At 51.4% G+C, this 27,149-nt stretch overlaps 1 protein-coding gene across 2 annotated transcripts in view; it reads right to left on the reverse strand.

The window, feature by feature from the left end:
- The window catches only part of MIDEAS (mitotic deacetylase associated SANT domain protein), a 73,230-nt gene that overhangs the window by 11,699 nt on the left and 34,382 nt on the right, over nucleotides 1–27,149 (reverse strand). For both annotated transcript variants that reach the window (XM_054447829.2, XM_063651823.1), the window contains 5 exons: nucleotides 11,776–13,471; nucleotides 10,236–10,535; nucleotides 2,835–3,180; nucleotides 647–713; nucleotides 19–161 (listed from right to left, as the gene is read on the reverse strand). In XM_054447829.2, coding sequence (XP_054303804.1) covers nucleotides 19–161; nucleotides 647–713; nucleotides 2,835–3,180; nucleotides 10,236–10,535; nucleotides 11,776–13,224 — 2,305 coding nt within the window. In that variant the 5' untranslated portion in view covers nucleotides 13,225–13,471. The remainder of the gene's footprint in view (nucleotides 1–18; nucleotides 162–646; nucleotides 714–2,834; nucleotides 3,181–10,235; nucleotides 10,536–11,775; nucleotides 13,472–27,149) is intronic.

A 27,149-nucleotide genomic window follows, 5' to 3' on the forward strand; every position in this document is an offset into this window, starting at 1 on the left:
CCCCAGGGCCCTCCTCACCTTGCCTCTGCTTCTCCCGGCTGCTCTCTAGGTCCTCCCATGGCTGCCACACCAAGTCAGCCTTGTGGGGATCTGCAGCTGCCAGGGCACGGTCCCTCATCAAGGGGATTTCTGCCTGGAACCGGGAGCCCACGTTGATCCGTCTAGAGGAGTGAAAAAGGCAGGAAGTGAGGCCTCACCTTGCGGGGACGGAGAACTTGATGATCCCTCAGGGTGGGAAGAAGATGAGGGGGAGCTGGCAGACCAAGGCCTCAGCTAGGTGTAGGGAGTCTGGGTTCTAGGAGCTTGGGAGGACAGCCTGACCTGGCACCACCAGAAAGGCAAGGTCCAGAGGCTGGAGAGGGGAGAAGCAGCTGCAGGTTTACAGATGGGAAAGAGCCTCTGGATCCCCCTTCCAACTCTCCTAGAGATAAGTTCAAGCTGAGCCGGTCCTTGCCCTTCCCTGCAACTTCCACACAGAGGCAGGGCGGGGACAGCAAAGCCCAGGGCCAAATACAGAAGCGCAAGGAGGCCCTCTCAGCCCTCTGCAGGCCCCACGGAACCCTCCTGTTGCTCCCAGGGCCCACCTGCACACACTGCACCAGGGTGGCCACCCACACCCCTCAGCCAGGGGCAGGGCTGCACTTACGGCTCGATGCTCACTGGGGTGGCCTCCCCCATCACAGAGAGGACAGGCGGGGTTACTTCAGCACTGTCTATGGGACAAAGAGCAGGTTGATAAACAGTACCCTCCTTTCAGCAAAGCACCCCCAATCCTAGTGGCTGCCCTGTATGTGCAAGAGTCACAGTGGTGACACACAGAGCTCACGCAGGGAACACAGGCACCCGAGTCCTGGCTCTGCAGCCTGTCACCTATGAAAACGCAGGCCCTTCACTAAATATTTGGGTGCCTCGGTTTTCACACTCACCAAAAGGGGCTAGCTATCACTACCTGTCTCCTACGGTTAATGTGAGAACTGGATAAAATAACGCACAGAGCCTGGCACTCGATAAAGATTATTACTGCTTCTACTACTAAAGCCATATCCTCGCCCCCAGAAGCTCCAGCACTAACTCCAACATAAAGCTGTGGTTTTCTAGTAAAGAGACTGAAACTTTGAGCACACTAGGGAGGTGGTGAAGGGGATCGCTGTTTTATAGTTATTGTCTCACTTCCTCTTTGGATTTTCTGCCTCAGTTTCTCCCAAGCTAGTTTTTTGTTGTTTTTTTTTGCTTTTTCTGTTTGTTTGTTTTTGTTTTTTTGAGACAAAGTCTCACTCTGTCTCCGCCCAGGCTGGAGTGCAGTGGTGTGATCTTGGCTCAAGGAGGTGAACCTCCAAGTTCAAGCGATTCTCCTCCCTCAGCCTCCCAAGTAGCTGGGATTACAGGTGTGAGTCACTGTGCCCAGCCCCAAGCTGGTCTTCTTAAGGCCCCAAATGATCAAAACACTCCTTTGCTTAAAAAAAAAAAAAAATCTTTGCTCTTTACTGACTCCCTCCTGCAATGTGAAATAAAATCTGCAACCCTCCCCTCAGGGTTCAAGGCAGTTCCACTTCCATTTGTACCTCCCACCACCCATGTGCCTGGACTTGCATCCTAGCTGACTGCTTACCTCCCGACCCCTCACTCTCCCTGCACGGTCCCATCTACAGGCCTTTGCACCAGTCATTTCCTCCGCCTGGTGTGTCCTCCCTGCCCCCGCCCTCCTCCATCGCTGGGGCTCAGCTCTGGCCCCACCCCTCTTGAATACAGTCCTCACCATCCCGGGCTAGCTGCTGGGGCTTCACTCACTGGCTGCAGATCCCACACTGCCGGGAACCTCTATTTGTTCAACTCCCAGGCTTTCATGTCAACTCCCTAATGACCTTGCATTCTCTATAGAACAGACCATGGTGTCCTGTACATTCTTGGAGCCCTCACAGGACCCAGTTCAAGGCCTTACGCCCGAGTGTTCGGTAAATACTCGTGGACCGACTGACCTCTCGCTGGCTGCCTGTCTGATCTGTACAACGACTTCCTCTTCCTACACAGCCTAGCCAGGGAGAAGCCTCCCCAGGAAGCAGGACAGAAGGCTGGCCAGCCTAGGGCAAACATTTTGCATCCACAGACACCAGGGGGCACCAGAGAGCTACACCATGGGTGAGATCGCAGTCAAAGGTTAATTGGCCAAAGGCATCTATGAGCTAGCTACTTCCACTTAATCCTTTCTACCACCCTAAGGGATTGGATTATCCCATTTTGCAGAGGAAATGGATCTCTTTATGGAGTGGGCAACACTTTTCAACAGTACATCACCCAAAGCCAGCCCAATATTTCCAGAATGTCTGCTTTTGGCCAAAAAGACTGTTCGAGAGCCCCAGAGACCAGATCTGCCACAAAGGACTATGAGCAAACAGGATGGCCTGGGCATGATGTTCCAGCTTTATGTGTGCTAATGCACATGAGCCTAGGAAGTGGCTATTAGGTTGAACCAAAGGAAACTACTATTTGTGAATCCAGAAATAGTTGAATATTGGCAATTTCATCATCAACCAAGTAATACTAATATCCCCATCTAATACTGAAAAAACTGAGGCCCAGGGAGTTGAAGTGACTTGCAAAAGTGGATGTAATAGTAAATGGTAGAATTGAGATTTGAATCCAAGCAGCTGGGCAGGCCACCCCCCACCTCCTTGTTGAAACAGGACAACCTCCTTCTCAATCTCAGAGAAGACAGAGCAGAGCTCCTTCTCCCAGAGTGTTCCAGCCCAATCCCCAGCAGCCCCATAGGCTGAGATGCCTCCCTGCCCAGTGCCCCAGCCCCGCTCCTGCCAGGGCCGTGGAGAGAGGTCACTCACTAGTCCGGAGCAGCGTGCGATGGGCACTCTTAGGCGTGATGGGAGGAGGAGCAGGGATGGTGCTGGTTGATATAATGGCATTGAAGTAGAGGCCAGAGCCTTCCCGCACAGGGCTGAGGATCGGGGGTGGCGTGTAGGGAGGCAGCTCAAAGCTCCGCTCAGAGGGGTGGTCAGCTAGGCGCACAGGAGAGCGCAGGTGGCTCTGGTATGGGGTGATGTTGGAGTAGACGGGAGGGGCGATGAAAGTGCCCGCCTTGGTGGGGATGATGAGGGGCTCGGGCCTGGGCCGCTGCTTTGGTTTCCGCACGGAAGGCTCCCCCTCCAACTTGACATTCATGTCCTCCGCCTGGAGAAGGAAAGAAAACAAAGATGGCTCAGCCCCCCGCGTCCCAGGGAAAGTGAAGTCTTAACCACAGCTTGCCAGTCTCACCTTTGGAACTTAGTCTGCCCACCACACCCACCAAGGCAAGCCTGAAAAAAGGAGCAGGTCCAAAAGCCCTTCTTATCGTCTCCTCTAGGGCAGAGGTCAGCAAACTTTTTCTGTAAGGGGCCAGAGAGTAAATATTTTAGGCTTTGTGGGCCACATGTGATTTCTGTTACATATTCCTCTTCTTTCCCTTTTTCTTTTTAAAACTAATCATATAAAATTGTAACACCATTCTTAGCTCCGGATTTGGCCCCCAGACCACAGTTCCCCACCTCTGCTGTAAAGTGTGTGATAGGGCAGGAGAGTGCAGTAGTTCAGGGCCCAGGCTCTGGAGCTGGACTGCTTGGGTTGGGACCTACCACCTTTGTTGCCACTGAAAATTACTCAATTTTTCTGTGCATCTTCATTTTTAACATGGTGCCTACCTAGTAAGTGTCTACTTTATGGGGTAACTATGAGGACTACATGAATTAATACGAGGAAATCACTGAGAACATTACCTGGTACCTCAGTAAATATTGGCTGTTATCACTACTTAAACTCCAGGCTCTGTGTTAGATGAAAGCTCCTGCTGCGTGCTAAGACCTGAGCTGGGCTTGGGACTACAAAATGGAATGGACAAGGCCGGGCGTGGTAATCTCAGCACTTTGGGAGGTCGCGGTGGGGGGATCACTTGAGGTCAGGAGTTCGAGACCAGCCTGGCCAACATGGCAAAACCCTGCCTCTACTAAAACACAAAAATTAGCTGGGCATGGTGGCGGGTGCCTGTAATTTCAGCTACTCAGGAGGCTGAGGCATGAGAATCACTTGAACCCGGGAGGTGGAGGTTGCAGTGAGCCAAGGTCGTGCCACTGCACTCTAGCCTGGGCAACAGAACTGGATTCCGTCTCAAAAAACAAAAAGGAAAAAGAAAAAAAAAAAAAATCGAATGGACAATCCTTGTCCTTGCAGAACTTTTGTTCTCATAGTATTAATCCTATTAGGAAAGTCTAGCCCATGCCCGCTGGCAAAGGTTAGCCCTCCTACTTCTCCCTGCTAGGTATGCCTCATGGGCCTCTATCTAGAATAGAAAGCAGGACTGTAAGAGAACAGAGGCCTTCTCTTGCTGGATTCCTATAATCTCAAAGGCAGAGAATGGAGCCCTACAGGGTGAGCAGCACCCAGTTTATCCCTCTGCGTACTCAGTATAACAGGTAAGGTTGGCGATGTTGACCGAGTGGGCCTTAGAATAATGAGCTGTCTCCCTGCCAAGGTTCTGGCTCCCATAAACACCTTCCAGCAGAGGGCCCTGACACCCTCTAAGGCTCTGGCCATGTCCTTCACCCATCTGTGCCCTCTTTTCCCTTCTACAAATTGGGATGAAATGAAACTGTTCATTCTTCTTCCCTTAGGAAGACAATATGATTGCACAGAAAAAAAAAAATGCAGGAGCCAAAGGCCCCCCAAACTTTCTTGACAAGAAATCTCACAAAAAATCAGCTAGCTGTAATGATTTGTAATTTTATAATAAGGGATTTAAACTATTCTGAATATTTGACAAAAATAGTCATGTTCATTTTTTAGGTGTGGTAGTGCTATTGAGATAATGTTGAAGAAGAAAGAGTCCTTACGTATTTCAGATACAAACTGAAGTATATGGATGGAATGATACGATGTTCAGGATTTGCTTCAAAATAACCCAGTGGCATGGAGAAGCAGAGGTACAGGTGAAATAAGATTGGCTATGTTTTGATAACTGTGAAATCTGGGTGATGGCTAAACACTGGCATTCATTATACCCCTCTCTACTTTTATGCATGAAAGAAAGTATCTGTAGTACAAAGAATAATAAATAATGAATGAAATAAACAACAAAACACAAACCTCCCCCCAAAGCCTGGTGTAGTACAAGTACTCACAGGCAGGGATTCAGGAGATCCAAATTCTAGGGCTAGCTCTACCATTACTTGGCTATATGACCTCAGGTCAGTCTCTTGTCTTTTCTGGACCTAGTTCCTCATCTATAAAATAGGGGCATTGAGCTGTGTAGCTGCTCAGGCTCCTTCCTGTCTCAGAACAAGCTGCCCAGGCCTCCAGCCTCTACCACAAACTTTTCCTCAACCAGAGAACAGGAACCCAGAGAGCAGAGACTGTGGCGCTCCCTTGCCTATTACAGAGGCATGCAGGCCAACTCTCCAGCTGAGAATAACCAGAAAATCTGGACTCGATGTGCAAAACACATTTCTGAAGATATCAGAGAGCAAATAGGTTGGCAAAGAATTAAAGAGCCAAGATCTAGGGGGAAAAAAAGAAAGCTAAAGAGGTGAGCCCAGTATTTGAAGCTGCATTTTCCCTAGAGGTGAATGCTATTACTGGAAAAGGCAACTGAGAGGCTGAGAAACTGAGCAGAGCTTTTAAGAAATTTAAGGAACTGACACAATAAAAACTGAGGTTTGTCCAGGTGCGGTGGCTCACACCTGTAATCTCAGCACTTTGGGAGGCCAAGGTGGGTGGATCACCTGAGGTCAGGAGTTGGAGACCAGCCTGGCGAACACAGCAAAACCCCATCTCTATTAAAGATACAAAAATTAGCCGGGCATGGTGGCGGGCACCTGTAATCCCAGCAACTCAGGAGGCTGAGGCAGAAAAATTCCTTGAACCCAGAAAACGGAGGTTGCAATGAGTGGAGAACACGCCACTGCACTCTAGCCTGGGTGACAGAGTGAGACTCCCTCTCAAAAAAAAAAAAAAAAAAAATGCTGGGTGCGGTGGCTCATGCCTATAATCCCAGCACTTTGGGAGGCCGAGGTGGGTGGAACGCCTGAGGTCAGGAGTTCAAGACCAGCCTGGCCAACATAGTGAAACCCCGTCTCTATTAAATATACAAAAAATTAGCTGGGCGTGATGATGAGCGCCTGTAATCCCAGCTACTCGGGAGGCTGAGGCAGGAGAATTGCTTGAACCCAGGAGGCGGAGGTTGCAGTGAGCTGAGATTGAGCCATTGCACTCCAGCCTGGGCCACAAGGGCGAAACTCCATCTCAAAAAAAAAAAAGGAAATAAAAAACAAAGCTGAAGTTTAGGGCTCGCCAAGGAAGGAGAGCTTGGCAAACCCCCAGGCTTTGGATTGGGACTCCAAAAAGGGCTGATACTCACTTTCATTCAGAATAAAGATGAATCAGAAATAGGCTGGTCCCTATATGGAATAAAGCCTAGCTTCAAATCATCTCATTTCAACCTCTGATTAAAGTAATTCAGGGCTGGGTGTGGTGGCTTACACCTGTAATCCCAGCACTTTGGGAGGCCAAGGCGGGTGGATCACCTGAGGTCACAAGTTCGAGACCAGCCAGGCCAACATGGTGAAACCCCATCTCTACTAAAAATACAAAAAAATCAGCTGGCATGGTGGCCTGCACCTGTAGTCCCAGCTACTCAGGAGGCCGAGGCAGAAGAATCACTTGAACCCCGGAGGCGGAGGCTGCAGTGAGCTGAGATCATGCCACTGTACTCCAGCCTGCACAACAGAGTGAGACTCCATCTCAAACCCCCGCCCCCGCCCAAAAAATTCAGAAACAAAAACAAGAACTTTGCATTGTCCAGGAAGAGCTAAAAGTACTAACAGATTTCAAAAAGCCAAGGATGCATGTTTTTTCTGTTTTTGTTTTTGTTTGAGACGAAGTCTCACTCTGTTGCCCAAGCTGGAGTGCAGTGGTGCGATCTTGGCTCACTACAATCTCCACCTCCCAGGTTCAAGCGATTCTCTTGCCTCAGCTTCCTGAGTAGCTGGGATTACAGGCACACACCATCATGCCCGGCTAATTTTTGTATTTTTAGTAGAGATGGGGTTTCACTATGTTGGCCAGGCTGGTCTTGAACTCCTGGCCTTGTGATCCACCTGCCTTGGCCTTCAAAAGTGCTGGGATTACAGGCGTGAGGCAGGATACATGTTTTGTTTTGTTTTGTGTGAGACGGAGTCTCGCTCTGTTGTCCAGGCTGGAGTGCAGTGGCATGATCTTGGCTCACTGCAACCTCTGCCTCCCGGGTTCAAGCAATTCTCCTGCCTCGGCCTCCCGAGTAGCTGGGATTACAGGCGCCCACCACCACGCCCAGCTAATTTTTGTATTTTTAGTAGAGATGGGGTTTCACCACGTTGGCCAGGATGGTCTCTATCTCTTGACCTCGTGATCCGCCCACCTTGGCCTCCCAAAGTGCTGGGATTACAGGCATGAGCCACCACCCCTGGCCCAGGATACATGTTTTAATATCTAGCAACCCTTCTTGACCAAAGAGCTAAATCCTGATGTCATAAGGCATTCACTATACATAATAAGTTAAATTCTTTCCTATGCATTTAATAGGGTTTGGGTTTTTTGTTTCTGTTTTTGCTTTTTGTTTTGTTTTGAAAAGGTGTCTCACTTTGTCACCCAGGCTGGAGTGCAGTGGCACAATCACAGCTCCCTGCAGCCTTGACATCTTGGGCTCAAGCGATCCTCCCACCTCAGCCTCCTGAGAAACTGGGACTACAGGTGTGCACCACCACACCCAGCTAATTTTTTGTTGTTGTTGTTTTGTTTTTTGTTTTTTTTGTAGAGATGGGGGTCTCTCCTTGTGTTGCCCAGGCTGGTCCCGAACTCCTGGGCTCAAGCGATCCTCCTGCCTTGGCCTCCCAAAGTGCTGGGATTGCAGGCATAACCCACTGCACCTGGCCTCCTGTGCATTTTTAAATGGTACTAGCTATGTCCCATCCTTCAGATAATCGAGGAAATAGTTGCTCAAATCCCTTTCTACATAGGGCTTAGTTTTCTTGAAGAAATACAGGTAAGAAGAATGCTGGGGTAATCATGAAAAGAGCAATATGCAAGGATATAACTAATAAATCAACAAAATGGGGAAATGGGATAACAAATCAAATCAATCCAAAGGAGAACATGGGAAAGGCAAGATGGGAAACAGCTAACAGTAGATGGCAACTTTTAACCCAAGTATTTAAGTAATTACATTAAATGCAAACTTTATCAGTGGAATCTTAAAAAGTTGAATTCAAAGAAGCATAAAGTAGAATGGTGGTTACCAAGGGTTAGGGGATGGGGCGAGGACTGGGGAGATGCTGGTCAAACGATACATAATTTCAGTTAGTAAAAAATAATAAGTTCAGGAAATCTATTGTATAACATGATGACTATCATTAGTAACAGTGTATTATACACTTCAAAATAGCTAAAAGAGCAGATTTTAAATGTTCTCACCACAAAAAAATAAGTATTTGAGGTAATGGGTATGTTAATTAGCTTGATTATATCAAAACATCATGTTGTATGCCATAAATATGTATTCTTTTTATGTTAATTTTATTTTATTCTATTTTTGTACAAACGAGGTTTGGCCATGTTGGTCAGGCTGGTCTTGAACTGCTGGCCTCAAGTGATCCACCTGCCCCGGCTTCCCAAAGTGCTGGGATTACAGGTGTGAGCCACTGTGCCCAGACTTTATGTTAATTTTTAAATAAATAGAAAGATATAAACTGTATCAATTCTCTAAAAGACTGGATAATAACAAATCCCAATGTATGCCACTTGAAACATACACCTTAAGTAGAAGGATACAGAAAAAATAATAGTAAATGATGGGAGAAGATGCACCCTGCAGATTCTAACCAAAAGCAAGCAAGATATCAGACAAAGCTGACTTTAAAAGGCAAAAAGGGTGGATGATGAGAAATTACTTAATGGGTACAATCTGCATTATTTGGGGAATAGATATGGATACCCTGACAGCCCTGACTTCACTATACCATCTATGCATGTTACAAAATCACACTTGTATCTCATAACTTTACTCATGTAAAGTAAGAATTGGCCGGGTGCAGTGGCCCACCTCTGTAATCCTAACACTTTGGGAGGCCAAGGCAGGCAGGTCACTTGAGGTCAGGAGTTCAAGACTAACCTGGCCAACATGGTGAAACCCCGTCTCTACTAAAAATACGAAAATTAGCCGGGCTAATTTTAGTAGCTGGGATGCATGCCTGTAATCCCAGCTACTAAGGAGGCTGAGGCAGAAGAATCTCTTGAACCCATGAGGTTGCAGTGAGCTGAGATCTCGCCATTGCACTCCAGCCTGGAGGACAAGAGCGAAACTCTGTCTCAAAAAAATAAAATAAAATAAATAAGAATAAAATAATAATAAAAGGCAAAAAGAATATTTAAGATAAACAGAAACTTTGTAAAGTATCTAACCTAGCTCTAAATGAGCACCTAATAACATTGCATCAAAATGTATAAAACAAATGATGACAGAACTTAAAGAAAAAGTAGACAAAACCTCAATCTTAGAAGGAGATGTTGGCCGGGTGTGGTGGCTCCCACCTGTAATCCCAAAACTTTGGGAGGCCGAGGCGGCCGGATCACAAGGTCAGGAGATCGAGACCATCCTGGCTAACATGGTGAAACCCCGTGTCTACTAAAAATACAAAAAATTAGCCAGGCACAGTGGCGGGCGCCTGTAGTCCCAGCTACTTGGGAGGCTGAGGCAGGAGAATGGTGTGAATCTGGGAGGCAGAGGTTGCAGTGAGCCGAGATCGCGCCACTGCACTTCACCCTGGGCGACAGAGCGAGACTCTGCCTCAAAAAAAAAAAAAAAAAAAAAGAAAGAGATGTCAAGATCTCAGTAGTGACAGTACAAGCAAACATCTCTAATTCCCAGCACCCAGCACGGGCCAAATCAAAATTTGCTGATCTGGAAAAAGAGATGTACACATCCTAGAATTTCCCAGGCAGTTTCAATTTCAAGTATAAAACTGTCTCATCCCCCATTAGGAGGGGGACATCCCCAAATGCCCCTTCTGGACATCTGTCCAGAAGTTTGGTTTGGAAAATAAAAATAGTATCTCCACAGGTTCCCTGATACCTTCCTACATTGCCATATTCTCCTTTCCCCATAGGGTCCTGGGCCCCAGGAGCACTCAGGTGCTGGAGGTGTTTAGAAGGGGCGCCTCTCATACCTGAGCTGGAGCATCTGTCCCAGGGATTCGGGTGGACCGCCTGCGGGTGACGATGACTGATGGCTTGTGCTCAGCAGGGTTCTGTTCAGGACCCTTCCCGTCCTCATCAAGACCTCCAGCCTGGGCTGCCTCAGTTGGGTCCACAGTCCGCACAGGCACAGACACTGGGATGATGAGGGGTACCATCCCACTGTCTTCTCGTGCTCGCTTGGTGGCTAAGGAAGGCTCAGAAAACTCCACCCCACACTTGGTAGTTGAGGCCAGTACACTTTTCCGCTTCTCTTCAGAGCCACTGCCATCCTGGACAAGATGGGAACAGAAGTGCAATTTAAAAGATAAGTCATAGCCAGGCGCAGTGGCTCATGCCTGTAATTCCTGCACTTTGGGAGGACAAGATGAAAGGATCACTTGAGGCCACAAGTTCAAGACCAGCCTGGGCAACACAGTGACACCCCATCTCTACAGAAAATAAAAGAAAATTAGCTGGGCATGGTGGCAAACTCCTGTGGTCCCAGCTACTCAGGAGGCGGAGGTGGGAGGATTGCCTGAGCCCAGGAAGTTGAGGCTGCAGTGAGCCGAGATCGAATCACTGCACTCCCACCTCGGTGACAGAGTGAGACCCTGTCTCAATAATAAATAAACAAACAAATAAAAGATAAATTCTGATTTGATCTAGGACCCTCATTCCCATTTAGTCACGGGACTCAAACACCCACAGTGGCTCACAACTTGACCTTTCCCTGACCATCTTTTCTCCTACTACTTTTTTTTTTTTTTTTTTGGAGACGGGGGTCTCACTCTGTCACCCAGGTTGTAGTGCAGTGGCACGATCTTGGTTCACTGCAATCTCTGCCTCCCGAGTTCAAACGATTCTCCCGCCTCAGCCTCCCCAGTAGCTGGGATTACAGGCGTGCAGCACCACGCCTGGCTAATTTTTGTGTTTTTTGGTAGAGATAGGGTTTTTCTGTGTTGGCCAGGCTGGTCTCCAACTCCTGACCTCAAGTGATCCACCCACCTTGGCCTCCCAAAGCGCTGGGATTATAGGCATGAGCCACCACGCCCAGCCTCACACTCCTCTCTTCTACAGACAGTGCTTCTGGCTGGGCGCGGTGGCTCACGCCTGTAATCCTAGCACTCTGGGGGACTGAGGCAGGCAGATCACGAGGTCAGGAGTTTGAGACCAACCTGACCAACGTGGTGAAACCCTGTCTCTACTAAAAATACAAAAATTAGCCAGGCATGGTGGCAGGCACCTGTAATCCCAGCTACTTGGGGAGGCTGAGGCTGGAGAATCACTTCAACTCAGTGATCTGTATCTATCTGTATCTGAAATAGTATCTAATTATTCAAAAAATATCTCTGCAAAAGAAAGTAAGCAAGAACCCTGTGGCAAGGTAAAGGGTGGTCTTTGTACTATTTTCCCACAGGCAGCTGGCTAGGGCAAAGTCTGGCAGGATTTGCAAGAAGCAAATCCTGCAGCCTTCCACCTATCAGCCTGATGCCCTCTGCCAGGTCTGGCTCCACCGCATGCCACTCTCACCTTTGCATTCTGCAGCGAGGCCAGCTCCACAGCCTTCTGGGCCAGGGTCAGCAAATTGGCCTCCTGGGATGCCCGGCGCCTCCGTCGCGTGCTCTGGATCACTCCGCCCCGTAGCACCTGCCCACAGTCTCCTGTGCTCACTGCCCTCATGCCCTCCTCGTTGCCCATGGCAGGAGCCTCTCGCTCCCGGCCATTGGGTGCTAGTCTCTCCCCATCAGGCAGTAGCTGTGACTCCCTCAGCTCCAGCGGGAATCCCAGAGCTTCAGGATGGGGCTGCCCCAGGGAGCCAGGTGGCGGCTGCTGCAGGGGCCAGTGATGTAGGAACAGGTTGCCAGTGGGTTCCTGCCCAGGCTGGGTGCCAGCCCCATCCAAGGCGGTGGGAGGCAGGATACCCTCCTTAGAGAGGCGGCGGGAGCGGCGGGGGAAGGGGATCTGGACCTGAGGTAGCGCCGGCTGCGGGGCTGACTCCTGCAGGAGGGCCTTGCGCAGTTCTGGGTTCATATCTGGGTTGGAGGGGAAGGGGTAGGGTGCCATGCTGTGGTGAGCCAGGTGGGACTGTCCCAGTGGCCCAGCTGGCTGCAGGCCAAAGTCCTGGGGTTGCTGCGAGGGTTGCTGTGACATGGAGTAGAAGTTCTCAAAGAGCGGCATCTGGGGTAGGGCTGCCTGCTGCTGCTGCTGCTGCTGTTGTGGTTGCTGCTGCTGTTGCTGCTTCTGTGGAGGGAAGGCAGCCACCGGGTTTGGGGGCGGTGGGCCCTGCCGGAAGACCTGCCGGTTCACCTGGTGGCCGAATGCCAGCTGGAAGGGTTGCAGGGGCAGTGACTGGTTTGGGGGTTTCTTGGCTGCGTGGAAAGAATTCAGGGGTGCCTGGGGCCGCCCTACCTCCAGCTGCATCTTCTGTGGCATCATTGGCCGCACATAGCGGTCCAGCTGTGGGCCCCCCGCTTTCTCCCGCTTCAATGCCTCGGGGTGGTTATAGTAAGTCGGGACTCCCACTCCAGGATGCGGGCTCCCCTTGGGTGCACTGTAGAGGGACAGACTGTGGCAGTTCCATGTTGAATGGGGTGGAGGCTGGCCTGGCTGCTGCTGCCAGCTGCTGTCACTGACACCCCCACCTCCTCCGCGCTCCGGGCCCCGCCCTGGAGCCATCACAGAGTTGGGCCACTTTACTGAAGCCACCTGCTGGGACAGCATGGCTGCTGAGGTCCGCTCAGGCCCATACACCACAGAGTTCAGCAGGGCCAGGCTGCTGGGAGGGGGCAGTTCCACAGGCTGAGAGGTGGAGACTGCCCCTCCTGGACCCTCGTGCCCGACGTACTGCTCCTCCTTCACTCTGATGGACTGCTGGGGGGGCTGCAGGGGAGGGGGCTGCTCCTTGGGAGCTGGTTCCTGGCCCCCGAAGAGGCAACGCTTCCGCTTGTTCTGAGCTTTGGGCTGGGCCTGGAGGTTCATGATGTGGCCAACTGAGCCCTGGCGGTGAGATCCCCTTCAACAGTCGCCCATCCCCTGGGGAAACGTCCTGCTGGAAGCCGGGCTCTAGTCCAGGAGCCGGGCAGGGCAGAGCAGGGGCAGAGGAAGACGCCAGACGGTGAGGTCGGGCACTGGGAGAAATAACTGCTGGCTCTTCCTTTCTCTTCCAGAGAGGCTCTGGGGCTCAGCTACTCTTCCCAGTTCATGATGCTCCACAGGGTCCTGGCACCTGCAGAGGAAAGAGCAGTGACAGTGTTAGCCACAGCCTCCCAGGATGCCCCGAACATCAGCACAAGTGTAAGAAAAGGGGCTCCAAGGGCCTTCGGTCCCACCACCTCATATCACAGGGACAGGCCCCAAGTCACAGAGCAGCATTGGTGAGGCAGGAGCCAGGACTTTTGGGGAGCTGCCAGGAGGGCAGGAGAATCAGCTGCATCTCCCAGGGCACTGTGACTCTCCTGTCCCATCACCTCACCCTCCTGGTTCGGCTCCAGGACTGCCTGCATCTGGCTGTGTTATTTGTGCACTGCATAGGCACATTCTAAGGCACAGGTGGAGCTGACATCCAGCCCAAGCCCCTCCGGCCCAGCTGAAAAAAGGGGCAGCAAAAGCCACATTGGCTCCCCTCTCCTCTTACCCAGGCCCCAGCCCCCTGGGCAGCCAGGCCTAGTCCTTCTGGCACACATCTGTCTATGCAGGAGCCTCCCACCAGACCCAGAAGGATCTTTGTCCAGCTAGTGCCTCCTCTGACACTCGAAGCACATCTCAGGCTCGGGAAGTGGAGAGGACAGGGTCATTCCCAATATGGCCACTCCTCCTGTGCAGCCCCAGAGTCGGGAGCCCCAACAGACCCTTGTAGAGTCAGGGGCCCAGGGTCAGGCTCACCAAGGCCTGCAGGTAAGGCCCCAGAAGGGTGTATGGAGTCCTAGCCCCACCCCTGGGAAGAGCTGCTGGGTGGGGCTGTGGCTGCCAGAGTCTTTCCCAAACTAGCACAGAACCTGTTTTGCAACCCTGGCAGGGTGGAGGCAGGATCCAGGCCAAGAGCTGGTCAGCAGCTGACCCCGCCCCTGCCTGACCCCTGCCCCTTCCACTGCCGAAGAGCCCCCTGGCAAATAGTGTAACTCAGATCGTAGAGGGTGCGGATTGCTAGAACTCAGTTCCAGAAGGTTTCTCCATGATAATGTCATGACTAAAGTACACAGTTTTTCCGTTTTTGTTTCGTAACTTGATTTTTTAAAACAATCGCTACAAAACAGAATCTAGACCTGTATTTTACAACATAGCTGCTTGCATATATTTTTCAAGACTTTTCCCTTCCCTCAGAGTGCTGTTTGGGTTTTGTTTTTTCCTGGGAAGTTGGTGGGGGTGGGAGCTACATGGCCCACCTCTTTCCCCAGTAAGATTCTGGTCCCTAGGAAGAGGGGAAAACAGCTTGGGCGGCTCTGAAGAGGAAATCTCAGGCCCTAGATGCTACAGGTCATTGTTAGCAACCCCAGCAGCTCCCAGGAAACCAGCCAGCAGCAGCGGAGGGCAGGGCTGGGCGGGCACAGAGTCCCGACTACACCCAGTTCGCAGTTTGGCCCGCCCCCAGCACCAGGAATGCCCCTCCCAGGCTATCGCTCCTCTGCAGGCTTCCGCAGCTCCCCAGCCCCTGTGCTCCTGGAGCCTGCCTGCCTCCTGCCCGCCTGCGTGACTCACTGAGGGCCCCCTCCCTATCTTTCACTTTCACCCAGCACCCAGAAGGGGAGTAACTTCCTCCTCCATTTCCTTCCTCAGCTCCTGGGCCTTGAAGAGAGTAAAAGACCCTCCTCGTGTGCAGCCTTTGTCTTTTCACATATGAAGCCGGAGGGAGGGAGAGGCACAGAGACTAGGACGGCATCCAAGTCACCCTGACCCCCAGCAAGAGGGGAGTGGGGGGATTTGGACAAGAAGTGGAGAGCTGGGGGCTGGAGAAACAACCTTTCTCTTGCTTTTAAACCCGCATTCCCTGACAGCCAACCTAATTCAGAGCAGGAACCCAAAAGCTAACCTCTACACTGAAAATCACCCTGGGCACCCCCATGAAGCTGCAGGGTGGGACCGTCTGGCTCCGCCTCTCCGAGGGAACATCAAGCCCACAGAACTAGAAGTGCGTGTCTGCAGAAGCAAGACAGAGGAAGGAAGAATGTGCGCCAGCCTGGCAGGCCCACCTGCCTCCAGGGGGCTGCGAGCCCCTCCAGTGGGCGCTCACACACACTCACGCCTCCCTTCATCACAGCCCTGTCTCCTTGTGAGCCACAGCACGGGCTTGAGGCCTGGAGCAAGGGAAGGTCCACGTGGCGGGTGGGCCCGGATGCACGTGCCAGTGTGAACCTGATGGAGGGTTGCGCCCCCTCCATGGGGATGGCTGCTCAGAAGGAGATGAGGTGGGGCCTGCGGCTCCAGGACAAACCTGCTTCTGCCCAGGGCAGGGGCCAGAGGCCAGATGCAGGTCTTACAGGGGCTTACCCACAGCTGTATGGTCAGCCCTGGAGGAGCTGAGCTCAGCTGGGAAGCCCCCCACTGCCACCCTGCACATCAAGGAGGGCCATCATTCAGGACACCACAGCAGCCTCCGAAGCTCAGACAGGGACTTGCTTTGAAGAAATCAAGGGGCCTGGTTTGGGGAAGGCTGAATCACCCCAGAAGCTTCTTGCTGCAGAGGCCTCCCTGTCACCCTCACCGAAGAGCTAAGGGTGCCAGGGGCACAGACACTCAGGCCTGGGACCCTCAGAGAAGAAAGGTCATCGGCTGGGGGTGGGGAGAAGAGTGGAAGATACTGGCAGCCTGGGAGGAAGGGTGAAGGGGCACACCTAGGCAGCAGGGCACTAAGTAGTCATAGGAGTAATGATGATGGTGATGGTGCACCCGTGCCAGGCAGATCCTACGTGCTTTATGTCCTTTAAATTCCCACCACGGCCTTATAAGGCAGGAGTTGTGATTTTAACCTCTATTTACAGGTTAGCTAAATGAGGCTCAGAGGAGCTAAGTAAGTTGCCTACGGTCACACAGTCATTATGTTGCAGAGCCAAGACTGGAACCCAGGTCTGTCTGACTCTAAGATCAAGCTCTTCTTCCTTATCCCCAAGATATGCCACTAAGACCCCAGACCCCTCTTCATACACCTCCCTTCCACAGCACACTCCACACCACCTCCAAGCAAGGATTTTCTAGACACAGATATCAGATATCCCTTCTCATTGGCACTGGGAAGCCCCTTACCCCCGCCTGAACCTTTGGCGGGTACTCTCTCCCATTCTCCCCAAATACAGCTGAGACCCTTGACCCTCCAGGAAGGGAGGGCAGGAAAGGGTCTCACCACAGAGGGGTCAGCAGATGTGTGAGGTCTACCTGCAGGGAGGCCTGAAACACTTCCTCCTGCACTGGCCATTCTATCCCCCGATCTGGGCCTGGACTCTCCAGCTCCTGCAACCCCACCCCAGGCTCAGTTGCTGCTGGTGGTGCCTCCAGCTCTCAGACCCCATGGGCTCCTCCCAGCCTGCAACTCGGGGTCAGGACTGCGCCACTTCCTCTCATTTCTTCTACCCCACCCCCACTGCCCTGTCCCTCAGATGGAAATCAGACTGCCCTTCCTCACAGTGAGGAAGAGGAAGGACGACACCTCCAAAGGCTGCTGACCTGTGGGCCTAGTCCCTGAGATTGCAGGGAAGAGGATGTAATGAGGAACTCCTGCCAGCAGCTCAGCCCTGGGACCAGCTGCAGGGCCTCTGACAACGGATGCAGGAACACTGCAAAAGGAAACCCACAGTCACCACGGGGCCCCAGACACTGCAACCCGCCCTGTCAGTCTCTTTGACTGTCACGCTCTATTCACTTTTCCCTTCCTCCAGGCTCCTCTCTGCAGCAACCAATCCTTGACCAGACCGACAGGTACCCCTGGGCCAAAGACAAGGCAACAGTCAAGACCAAGGCCTGGGACCTAGCAGACTTTCAGTTAGTTCTATGGTGAGTAGCACTTACTCTCTATAGAAGAAAGCAGTGCGCACCAAGAAAAAAAAAAAAAAAAAAAAAACAGTGCTGACCCCACATATATGTTTTGCAGACACATGAGGGGAAGGTGCTGGAAAGGCCTTTGGGTGTTCAGTGCTGATGGTGACACCAGCTCTCCTGGGATGTCAGCTCAAACACACACTGCTCCCCAAATGCCATCGGCAGCCCAGCTGCACACCCAACACTGGCTGGCCGACCCCAGGAGAAGCCAGTGAGCTATCACCACAGGGCAAGGGGCCAGACTGTGGCCACTGCAGGACCAGGGCCACTCACCAGTCTGCTTGGGGCAATCAGTGTGTCCACTTGAGAAACAAGACTGTTGTGAGTCGAGGCCACACAGGCCAGGGAGGAGATGCCAAGTTGATCTCAGCAGCTGCAGGGGCTCAGCTCTGACCTGGGGGTGACAGCTGACCCGAGGGCCCCCTGCCCTTGGAGGCTAATGCTCCAAGCTCCCACTCTTATAGCCTGGGCAGGCCCCACAAGCTCAGCACTAGGAAGAGGGGAGTCAAAGAACATGTGTCTGTCACCCAAGGGCAAGACAGGCCCAAACTGAGTCTCCAGGCGAGTCAGTTCGCTGAGCTGTCTTAGGACAAAGTCTAAACTCCCTGCCCTGTCCACAAGTCCCTGCAGACCTTGACTCCTGCCACCTCTCTCGACAGTCTGTGCTTGAGCCAGGGCCTCCAACGTGCTCTTCTCGCTTTGCTTCCAGGTCTTTGGCCAGGCTGTACCCCTTCCTAGGACACCTTCTCACTCTTTTCATCAGGCCAGGTCCTATTCATCCTCCAGGTTGCAGACACTGCTCCCACCGGGAAACCTGACCCCAGAGCTGAGACAGGAGCTGAACTACAAGCCCCTATAACACACTGTGTATGGCACACTAAATCCCAGGTGCCTGCTTCGTCATCCCCAGCAGACAGCAGGCTCCACGGGGCAGGGTTGGCAGACCGTTGTACCTTGGCACTTGGTTTGTATCTGCCTGTCAGGATGCTCATTCAAGACTGCGCCCAAGGTGAGTCACAGCCACACCTGGGCAGAGGCGACACAGCCCGCATTCCTGCCCTGGGCTCCTGCCTGCTTTTGACTTCTGGGCTCTCTGGTGCACATGAGAGCTCCTCAAGATGCTGGGATGAAGTGAAAAGGCCCAGCCCACGATCCCACCCTACCCCTGGCCCCAGGCCCTCTACACCTATGTGGAACACAAGTCCTTCTCCCTGCTGGCCCACAAGCCACCTGCCCTTGACTGTCACCTGCTGCCCCACAACACATGCAGGCCAACTGGAAAAGTGCCAGCTCCACTGTTGCCCTCCACCCCACTTTTCTAGGCTTCTACCCCCACCTAGACAGTGGCCAGGGACACAAGCCTGTGGGTCTGTTTACCTCATGCCCTGACATGGCTGGACCCCAAGACGCTAAGGTCTGGCCAGGATGTCAGGGAGCCATAACAAGTCCCTGCCACCCCCACCAGAAGAGCACAGCATGGCCCAGCTGGCTCCCTCATCTGGGCTCACATCCTGAAAAGCTCTCTCAGACATTCTGGGGTCTCCAGCTACAGCCAGACTGGGTAAGTGGCCTGGAACTGCCATCTCGGGCCAGCTAGAGTTGCCCAGGCCCTAGACAAACCTTCCCTCTGGAGCCCATCTGCAATGCTACATGCACCCCCACCAACCGGGACTTCACACACAGGCCAGTGTACCCCATTTCTGCAAGCCACTGGACACATAAGCACTATTCTCAAGGAGTTTGCAAACAAGGAGGCTCTGATACAACAGACGTGGATCTGACTCCCACAAGCGTCATTTTCCCTGGGAGCATGAGAGAGCAGGCAAGAGGCCCTATGGTCGGCCCACTCCCAATCCAGACAGTCCCTGGACCATCACTTCTCAGGACTGAACTTCAGCTCTGAAAAGCAGAGCCCAGGCCAACAGGCCAGAGAGTCACGAGTCCCAGGGGTCTCAGCCATCAAGCTGCTCAGGATCAGAAGCTTGGCCAGGTTGGTTCAAGCTACCTGAAGTTTGAGCTTACACAGTAAAAATGCCAACACTGAGATGCTTTTAAAGGGATGTGTAAGACAGGAATCCTTTCAGGGCTTATGAGGCACTCTCAGGGCTCCATCCAGGCTTCCACCTTGATTGCCTCCCTCCCCCATAGCCCCACAAATGCCCACAGGGTGTCCATGGGAAGCTGGGATAGCCAGGTTTGTTTTGCCAGGGGTGGGGGAGGTGGGGGGCTGCTAATGCAGAGAGAAAACAGTCATGAGCAAAGCCGGAAAAGGATTAAGCCTCCAGGCTCAGCTTTTGCCTGCGCTGAAGGGACTGCCTGCCTTCCTCCTAGGCAAAGGCCATGAAGAATCACAGTCAGCCCTGGAAAACCCCTTCCAACAGGATCCAGGGATCCCAGCAGGAGTAGGGTAGAAGCAGGCAGGTTTAGGCTTCCTCCACGGGAGACTCAACAGATGTTCCTGAGGCCCTCTGGTGAGGGCCTCCTGGGACCGCGGGGGTCCCTGGTCTGTCTCCTCAAAATGGTCTCTATGCCCTATACAGCTCCCACAACTGGAGGCTGCTGCAGTTCCTCCTTCCCCTTCTGGAAGGGCCTGGCTCCCCAGCAGGGCTAGAGCAGGGCTCTCTGAAGTCTGTGCCTGAGCACTCCAGTGCCAGACTCTGCCCTGGGCCAAGAGATGAGGCCACTCACAGGGGCCTCCCTTGCCATTGCCTTGTCCTGCCCACTCCCCCACCACACACCCTCCCTGCTGCAGCTCTGCAGGTGGGCCTGCTGCCCCTTCATCCGCTCCACAAGCATTTCCTGAGTACTTGCTGCAAGCCAGGCTCTGGGAGACACAGGAGACACAGAGCTTCCAGGCTGATGGGGAGACAGAGACACAGAAACACATGCTAATTATAATGCAAAGAAGCCCGTGCAGGGACTAGGGGTAAGCGACCCCTGGGGACAGGCAACCCCTGGGGGAGCTCCCTGACTTTGAGCCTCCCCTAGAGCTGTTCCTTCTGCCTGGAAGCTCTGCCTCCACTCTCACAATCTGCTTTCCCTCAAGGCCTACCTCCTCCAGCTGGCCCTCCAGCACATATTGTTGTCACCCATTCTGAATCTTCATGCTCTTATACCACTATCCAATAATGCTTCTTCAATTCCCTTCTGTTCCTGCACAGAGCCTGGGAGCAGCAGGGCCTGAAGACAACATGATCCAAGACGGAGGGCAGTGGACTGTTTGTCAGGTAACCAACCAGATGTCTGGTCCAGGAGCTGCCACTCACTGGTTCCTGCCTTTGAGGAGCTTAAGAGCCTGGGGCGGGAAGAGACCTGCATCCAGGGACCAAAGAAACACCTTTGTAAAAAGCAAGTGCCACGCTGGAACAGCAACCACCAGGACTAGCTGCATGCCAAATGTGCGAGAGTACTGGTTATCTGCATAACCACTTATTTCCAACTGAGAAACGAGAAAGGCTGGCTCTGAAAGTAACTTGTCCCAGTTCACAGAACTCATGACTGAGGAGTTAAGATTCAAATCTAAGCCTCCTGACCCCAAACCAGGTCTCTCTCTGTCACTGTGTCAGTACCTGTCTGTGTGGATGTCAAGCAGTGCTTCTTAAACCTCAGTGTATGCAATAAAACCCACCCTGAGAGACTAGTTCATGGGTCTGGTGGGGTGGGGGTCGGGGGTGGGAAGAGTACGATGGGGAATCTAGAATGCTTCATAAGCAGCCAGGTGGTGCCCAGGCACTGGAGCAGGGGAAGGGCTAAAGGGCCACAGCCTGGCATAGTGAAGTTTCCCAGGACCCACCACTCCCCATTCCCCAAAGGCACTACCTGTCAGAGTGCTGTGGCCTGCCCAGGAGACATGAGGGGTCGCACACAGCCCTGAGGGGACTTTGCTCTCAGCCAGTCCTAGGGTTAACTGTGGCTCTTACCACGCCTGGGACCCAACTGAGTGCCCATGTTTACTGAGCACTTACTATTTGCCAGGCACTGTGCTAAGTCCATTGCAGGCAGCGTTTTATTTAGCCCTTACTGTTCTGTATCTCATTATTTACAGGCCAGGAATGGTATACTCAAAAATATCTATTTAACATAAAAGAAGACAGTAATAGAAGAACAAAAGAAAAAAGACATAAGACATACAGAAATCAAATCACAAAATGGCAGCATAGATCCTACCTTATCCATAATTACTTTAAATGTGAATGGATTAAATATCTAAAAGGCAGAGGTTGGCAGAATGGACTTTTTAAAAAAATATGCAATTATATGGCAGAACAGACTTTTTAAAAAAAGATGCAATTTCGTTAAAAAAAGAAACACCCTTTACATTCAGAGATACAAATAGGTTGAAAGTAATTAGCAGGGCATGGTGACACACGCCTGCAGTCCCAGCTACTCGGGAGGCTGAGGTAGGAGAATCGCTTGAACCCAAGAGGTGGAGGTTGCAGTGAGCCCAGATTGTGCCACTGCACTTCAGCCTGGGCAACACAGTGAGACTCTGTACCAAAAAAGAAAAAATAAAGCAAGGGATGGAAAAAGAGATACCATTGTAAACAGTAACCAAAAGACAGCTAGAATGGCTACACTAATATCAGACAAAATATGTGGTGGCAGGCGCCTGTAATCGCAGCTACTCAGGAGGCTGAGACAGGAGAATTATTTGAACCTGGGAGGTGGAGGCTGCAGTGAGCCAAGATCGCACCGCTGCACTCCAGCCTGGGCAACAGAGCTAGACTCCGTCTCAAAAAAAAAAAAAAAAAAAAATCAGACAAAATAGACTTTAAGACAAAAACTGTTATTATAGACAAAGAATATTTTATAATGAACAAAGTGTCCATCCCTCAGGAGGCTATACCAGTTATAGACATGCATGTACCTAACAACAGAGCCCCAAAATACATGAAGCAAAAACTGTCAGAATTGAAAGGAAAAAATAAACAACTCAAATAATAGTAGGAAACTTCAATACTCTACTTTTTTTCATTTTATTTTATACATACACATGAGAGAGAGAAAACACTCAACTTTCAACAACGAACAGTACGACTAAATAGAAGATCGACAAGGAAATAGAAGATTTAGACACTATAAACCAATTAGACCTAGAAGACCTATATAGAACACTCCACCTAACAACAGCAAAATACACACGAATACACACTCTTCTCAAGAGCACACAGATACTGCAGCTGTAGGTGAACTGTTTTTTTTTTGTTTCTTTTTAAAAAAGAGCAGGCCCGGCACAGTGGTTCACGCCTGTAATCCCAAAATTTTGGGAGGCCAAGGCAGGAGGATCACTTGAGCCCAGGAGCTCGAGACCAGCCTGGGCAACAAAACAAGACCATGTCTCTACAAAAAAAAAAAAAAAAAAAAAAAAAAAAAAATTAGCTGGGTGTGGTGGCCGCTATAGTCCCAGCTACTCAGGAAGCTGAGGCAGGAGGATTGCTTGGGCCCAGGAGGTTGAGGCAGTAAGCCATGTTCATGCCTCTGCAATCCAGCGTGCGTGAAAGACCAAGATCCAGTCTCAGAAAAAATAAAAAAAGTATACATTTTTTATATATTTATATATATAATATAATATATAAATATATAATATATATAACATATAAATATATATAAAATATATATATTTATGTATATAATATAATATATAAATATATATAAAATATAAATATATTTATAGCACAAGGAACATTCTCTACAATAGATCATCATTAGGCCATAAGACAAGTCTCAACAAATTTAAAGGGACTAAAATCACTCAAAGTATGTTCTCCAATCAAAACGGGTTGAAATTGGAAATCAATAACCGAAGGAAATTTGGGAAACTTACAGGAAACAAAGGTTAAAAGTAACTTGCCAAGTTCTCACAGCTCAGAAAGGCCCCTCCCTCCTCAGCCCATGTTCTCCACACCTTCGGTGTCACAGTCCTAGGCAGCCGCAGAGCTCAGACTTGCAAAGGCCTGGGTAGCCCCTCTCCCAGACACACATTGAACCTGACCCCAAGCTTGATCCCGACATCAAAACAACTAGGGGATGGAGAGGCCTTTGGGATTGCAACAGCTTGTCAGGCAGCCCTGCTTTTCCCTAGGAAAAATGGCCACAGGCGAATATTTCCACTTCCATGGGCAATCTATAAAATATCCAAAAGACAGATCCTTCCCAAAAGAAGGGAGCTAACGAGTACTTCCCTGGGCTGGGTCCTTTACAAATTCGAATCCAGGCTTATAAACCTCCTATGGAGGAGTCTTATGTCCCCATTCTCCAGAGGGAAGTTGAGGCTCTGCTGTCACAGAGCCAGAAGCAAGATTCAAATCTTTATCTTGTGTCTTCCAAGTCCTTGCTCTTTCCACCACCCTCCCAGAAAAATCTGAAATCTACACCTGCGGGCCTCAGAAGGAATGCTACACTTGAGAACTTCACAAAGCCAGCTCCTTCCCGGAGCTGCTGCTCTTCCCTGGGGGCATTTCCAAGCACAGCATGGTCTATTAACACTCCTCTTAAGAAATAATCCTGGCCCCAGTCAGCCAGAAACAGTTTCCCCTCCAGACTTGGGGTATCTGTAAAAGCCCCTGGAAGCCAAGAGAGCCCAAAGGGTGTTGAGGTGTGGGGGAATGTAGAGGTGAGCTGGAGGCTGCAGGCTCAGCACCATCTCACTCTGGAATAAAAGCCTCCATGCCACATGGAGAAGGGTGGCTTGGGCCTCTCTTCAGAGCCAACTGGCAAAGCAGGGCCCAGCTGGCAAAGCTGAACAGATTCCAAATATCAAGGGATGTCAATGTTTACCTACTCCAATTCCTCGTTCCACAGAGCAGTCCAGAGAAGGAAATAAACTCGCCCGAGGACACACAGCCAGGAGCAAAATCAAGGACTCCAGTAACAATGCTTCATGCCTCCATTTAGGCAGGCCCCACCACTTGGCAAGACACTGGGCAAAGCATGGAGCTGAGGTTTATCCCAACATCACATAAACAAGGCTTCATCAGTACCTCCAACATTTCCATTGAAGGTGCTACTATGTGCCAGGCATGGTGCTAAGCACACTACACACAGTATCCTGTGTAATCGTCTCACAGAAAGGTAGATATTATCATTATTATTTTTGTAGAGATGGAGTCTCACTTTGTTGCTCAGGCTGGTCTTGAACTCCTGGCCTCAAGGGATCCTCCCAACTCAACCTTCCAAAATGCTGAGATTACAGGCGTGAGCCACCACACCAGGCTATCAAGGTAGGTATTATTACTCCTCCTTTCTAAACAAGAAATTTGAGAAGACCTGAGGTCAAATCACTTGCCTAAGGTCACAGCAGTATAGAGGCAAGGCCAGGACTGGCACCTAGACCTGCCTGTTCTGCAAACTTCCTCCCCCAAGATTTCAGACTTGGACATCACACCAGGCTGCCTGGGATAGACAGCAGCAGCCTCTGGGTTGCTCACGTCTGCTCCCTGGAGAGCAGCTTCAGCCCCTGAAAACCACCATGATGTTCTGAGATGTGGTGGTCGGGCAGGTGAGTGGCTTTGAAGGTGAAGAGGCTACGGGTGATTACCTCCAGTGGGCCAACCTGTGGAGGGCTCGGCATCTTTGCCTAAGAGGAAGTCACACCCCTTCCACACCCTCCAACCCCACAACTGAGGTTAGCCAACAGCTCTTTAAAAATAAAGCCAGGCCGGATGCAGTGGCTCCCGTTTGTAATCCCAACACTTTGGGAGGCCAAAGCAGGTGGACCACCTGAGGTCAGGAGTTTATGAGACCAGCCTGACCAACATGGAGAAACTCTGTCTCTACTAAAAATACAAAATTATCCAGGCATGGTGGCGCACACCTGTAATCCCAGCTACTCGGGAGGCAGAGGCAGGAGAATCACTTGAACCCAGCACATGCCTGTAATCCCAGCTACTCGGGAGGCTGAGGCAGGAGAATTATTTGAACCCATGAGGTGGAGGTTGCGGTGAGCCAAGATTGTGCCATTGCACTCCAGCCTGGGCAACAAGAGCAAAACTCCATCTCAAAAATAAATAAATAAATAAATAAATAAATAAATAAAGCCTTCGGCCGGGCACGGTGGCTCACGCCTGTAATCCCAGCACTTTGGGAGGCCGAGGCGGGGGGATCACTTGAGGGCAGGAGTTTAAGACCAGCCTGGCCAACATGGTGAAACCCCGTCTCTACTCAAAATATAAAAATTAGCTAGGCATGGTGGCGGGCGCCTGTAATCTCAGCTACTCGGGAGGCTGAGGCAGAAGAATCACTTGAACCCAGGAGGCAGAGGTTGCAGTGAGCCAAGATCGTACCACTGCACTCCAGCCTGGGCGACAAGAGCAAAACTCTGTCTCAAAAAAATAAATAAAGTCTTGCCTCTCCCCTGCTTGTCAGATAACCTGAGTCCCCATGGAGTCCAGGCTCCTATCCCTTCTGGCACCCTGAGCTCTGGGTCAAATCAGGTCTCTGCTTGGGTTCCCCCACTCAGGACACTGAGCATTAGCCCCCAGCCACAGCCACCCACATCTCTGCATGGTGCTCTCAGAGTGTTGCTTCTCCCAATAACTTAACTTCCTAAATAAAATCTATTCATCGCACATCCCCAGTAGAGGAGACAGAGGTGCCCACTCACTCCAAAGATCATTTGTTCAAACCTCAATTTCATGGCTCATAGAACCAAGACCTCAAAGGTAAAATGACCTGCCTAAGGACACGTGGCTGACTACCTGAGCGGAGCTATAGTGACGGCCTCCCAGGTAGATGTTCTCCCACTTAGCACCCCTCAGACCTGGCATTGCCAGGTCCTTGACATTCGCCTGGGGGAGGTAAAGCAGGGGATGTAGCATGTGTGTCAAGCCTACCAAGTCTTCATCAACCCAGGCTCTCCTGACTGGTCAGGGCTGGAAAGGGCCAAGACCCACCTGGTGCCTGGGGGTTGGATGGGTCGGTGTCTGGCAGTGTGGTGTGAGAGCAAAGAATGGGGGCAATATGGCTCCCTAGTACATGCTAGTGACCAGGAAGCACAAAAATTTGCCACCAGCAGAGGGGGGAGTCTCAGTGTGGCTGCCTGGGGCCTCCTAGAAGGGCTGCAAAGTGGGCACAGAGAGACACCCATTTGACTCCAGAGCCATCACATCAGCCTCACGCCCTTCCTCAGGCCCTGGTCAAGATGCAAGACTTTTGCCAAAGGCTCACACATTCTTTGCATTTCTCCAGTCTCTGAGCAGCTGCTGCAGGGCCTTTTCTCCTATGTTGATTTATTCTTTATTGTTCCTGAAATACACCCAGAGGCCTTTGGCACAGCATGCGGGCACAGCAGAGCATCCAGCCCAAGCCCCAAGTACACACCAACCAGACTCTCTGGGACGTGGGCCAAGCCAGCTGGAATGATGGGCCCCAGGTCAGACCCAGCAGCCAAGAAGGCAGACCAAATATCCCACCTAGCCCCAGCCTTTGATCCCCAGAGCTGTTCTTAGTACCTCAGAGGCTGGGATATCTTTAAGGGGGGAGGAGACACTTGGGAGGTCCCCAGGAAGCCCACACTAAGCTGAAACCAAGCCTTTCCCCTCTTCCTGTGCATGTGCCTGGCCGGGCAGTCCCCAGGCCCACAGCTTAGTCCTCCACAGAAGGGCCTCAGGGCTCAAGGCTGGGCTCCTGGCTGCCCTGTGAAGCATCTGGAGAAGGAGGCAGCAGGGAGGTCTTCCCCACCCTTCCCAGCCCAAAATATCTCCCCTATCAGCCAGTCTAACGGTGCCCGAATTCCTACTATCAGCACTTCATACCAAGGATCAAAGCGTTGTTCCTTGTGCACGTGAAAATAGCCGGAGAAAGTGTAGGAGCTGCAGGGTAAAAGTAGTCAGGGGCAATGTGTGCTGGCTTCTCCAATCACCAGCCTCGGTGAGCCTGGG

The sequence above is a fragment of the Pongo pygmaeus genome, chromosome 15 (assembly GCF_028885625.2).
Source record: "Pongo pygmaeus isolate AG05252 chromosome 15, NHGRI_mPonPyg2-v2.0_pri, whole genome shotgun sequence".
NCBI lineage: Eukaryota > Metazoa > Chordata > Mammalia > Primates > Hominidae > Pongo > Pongo pygmaeus.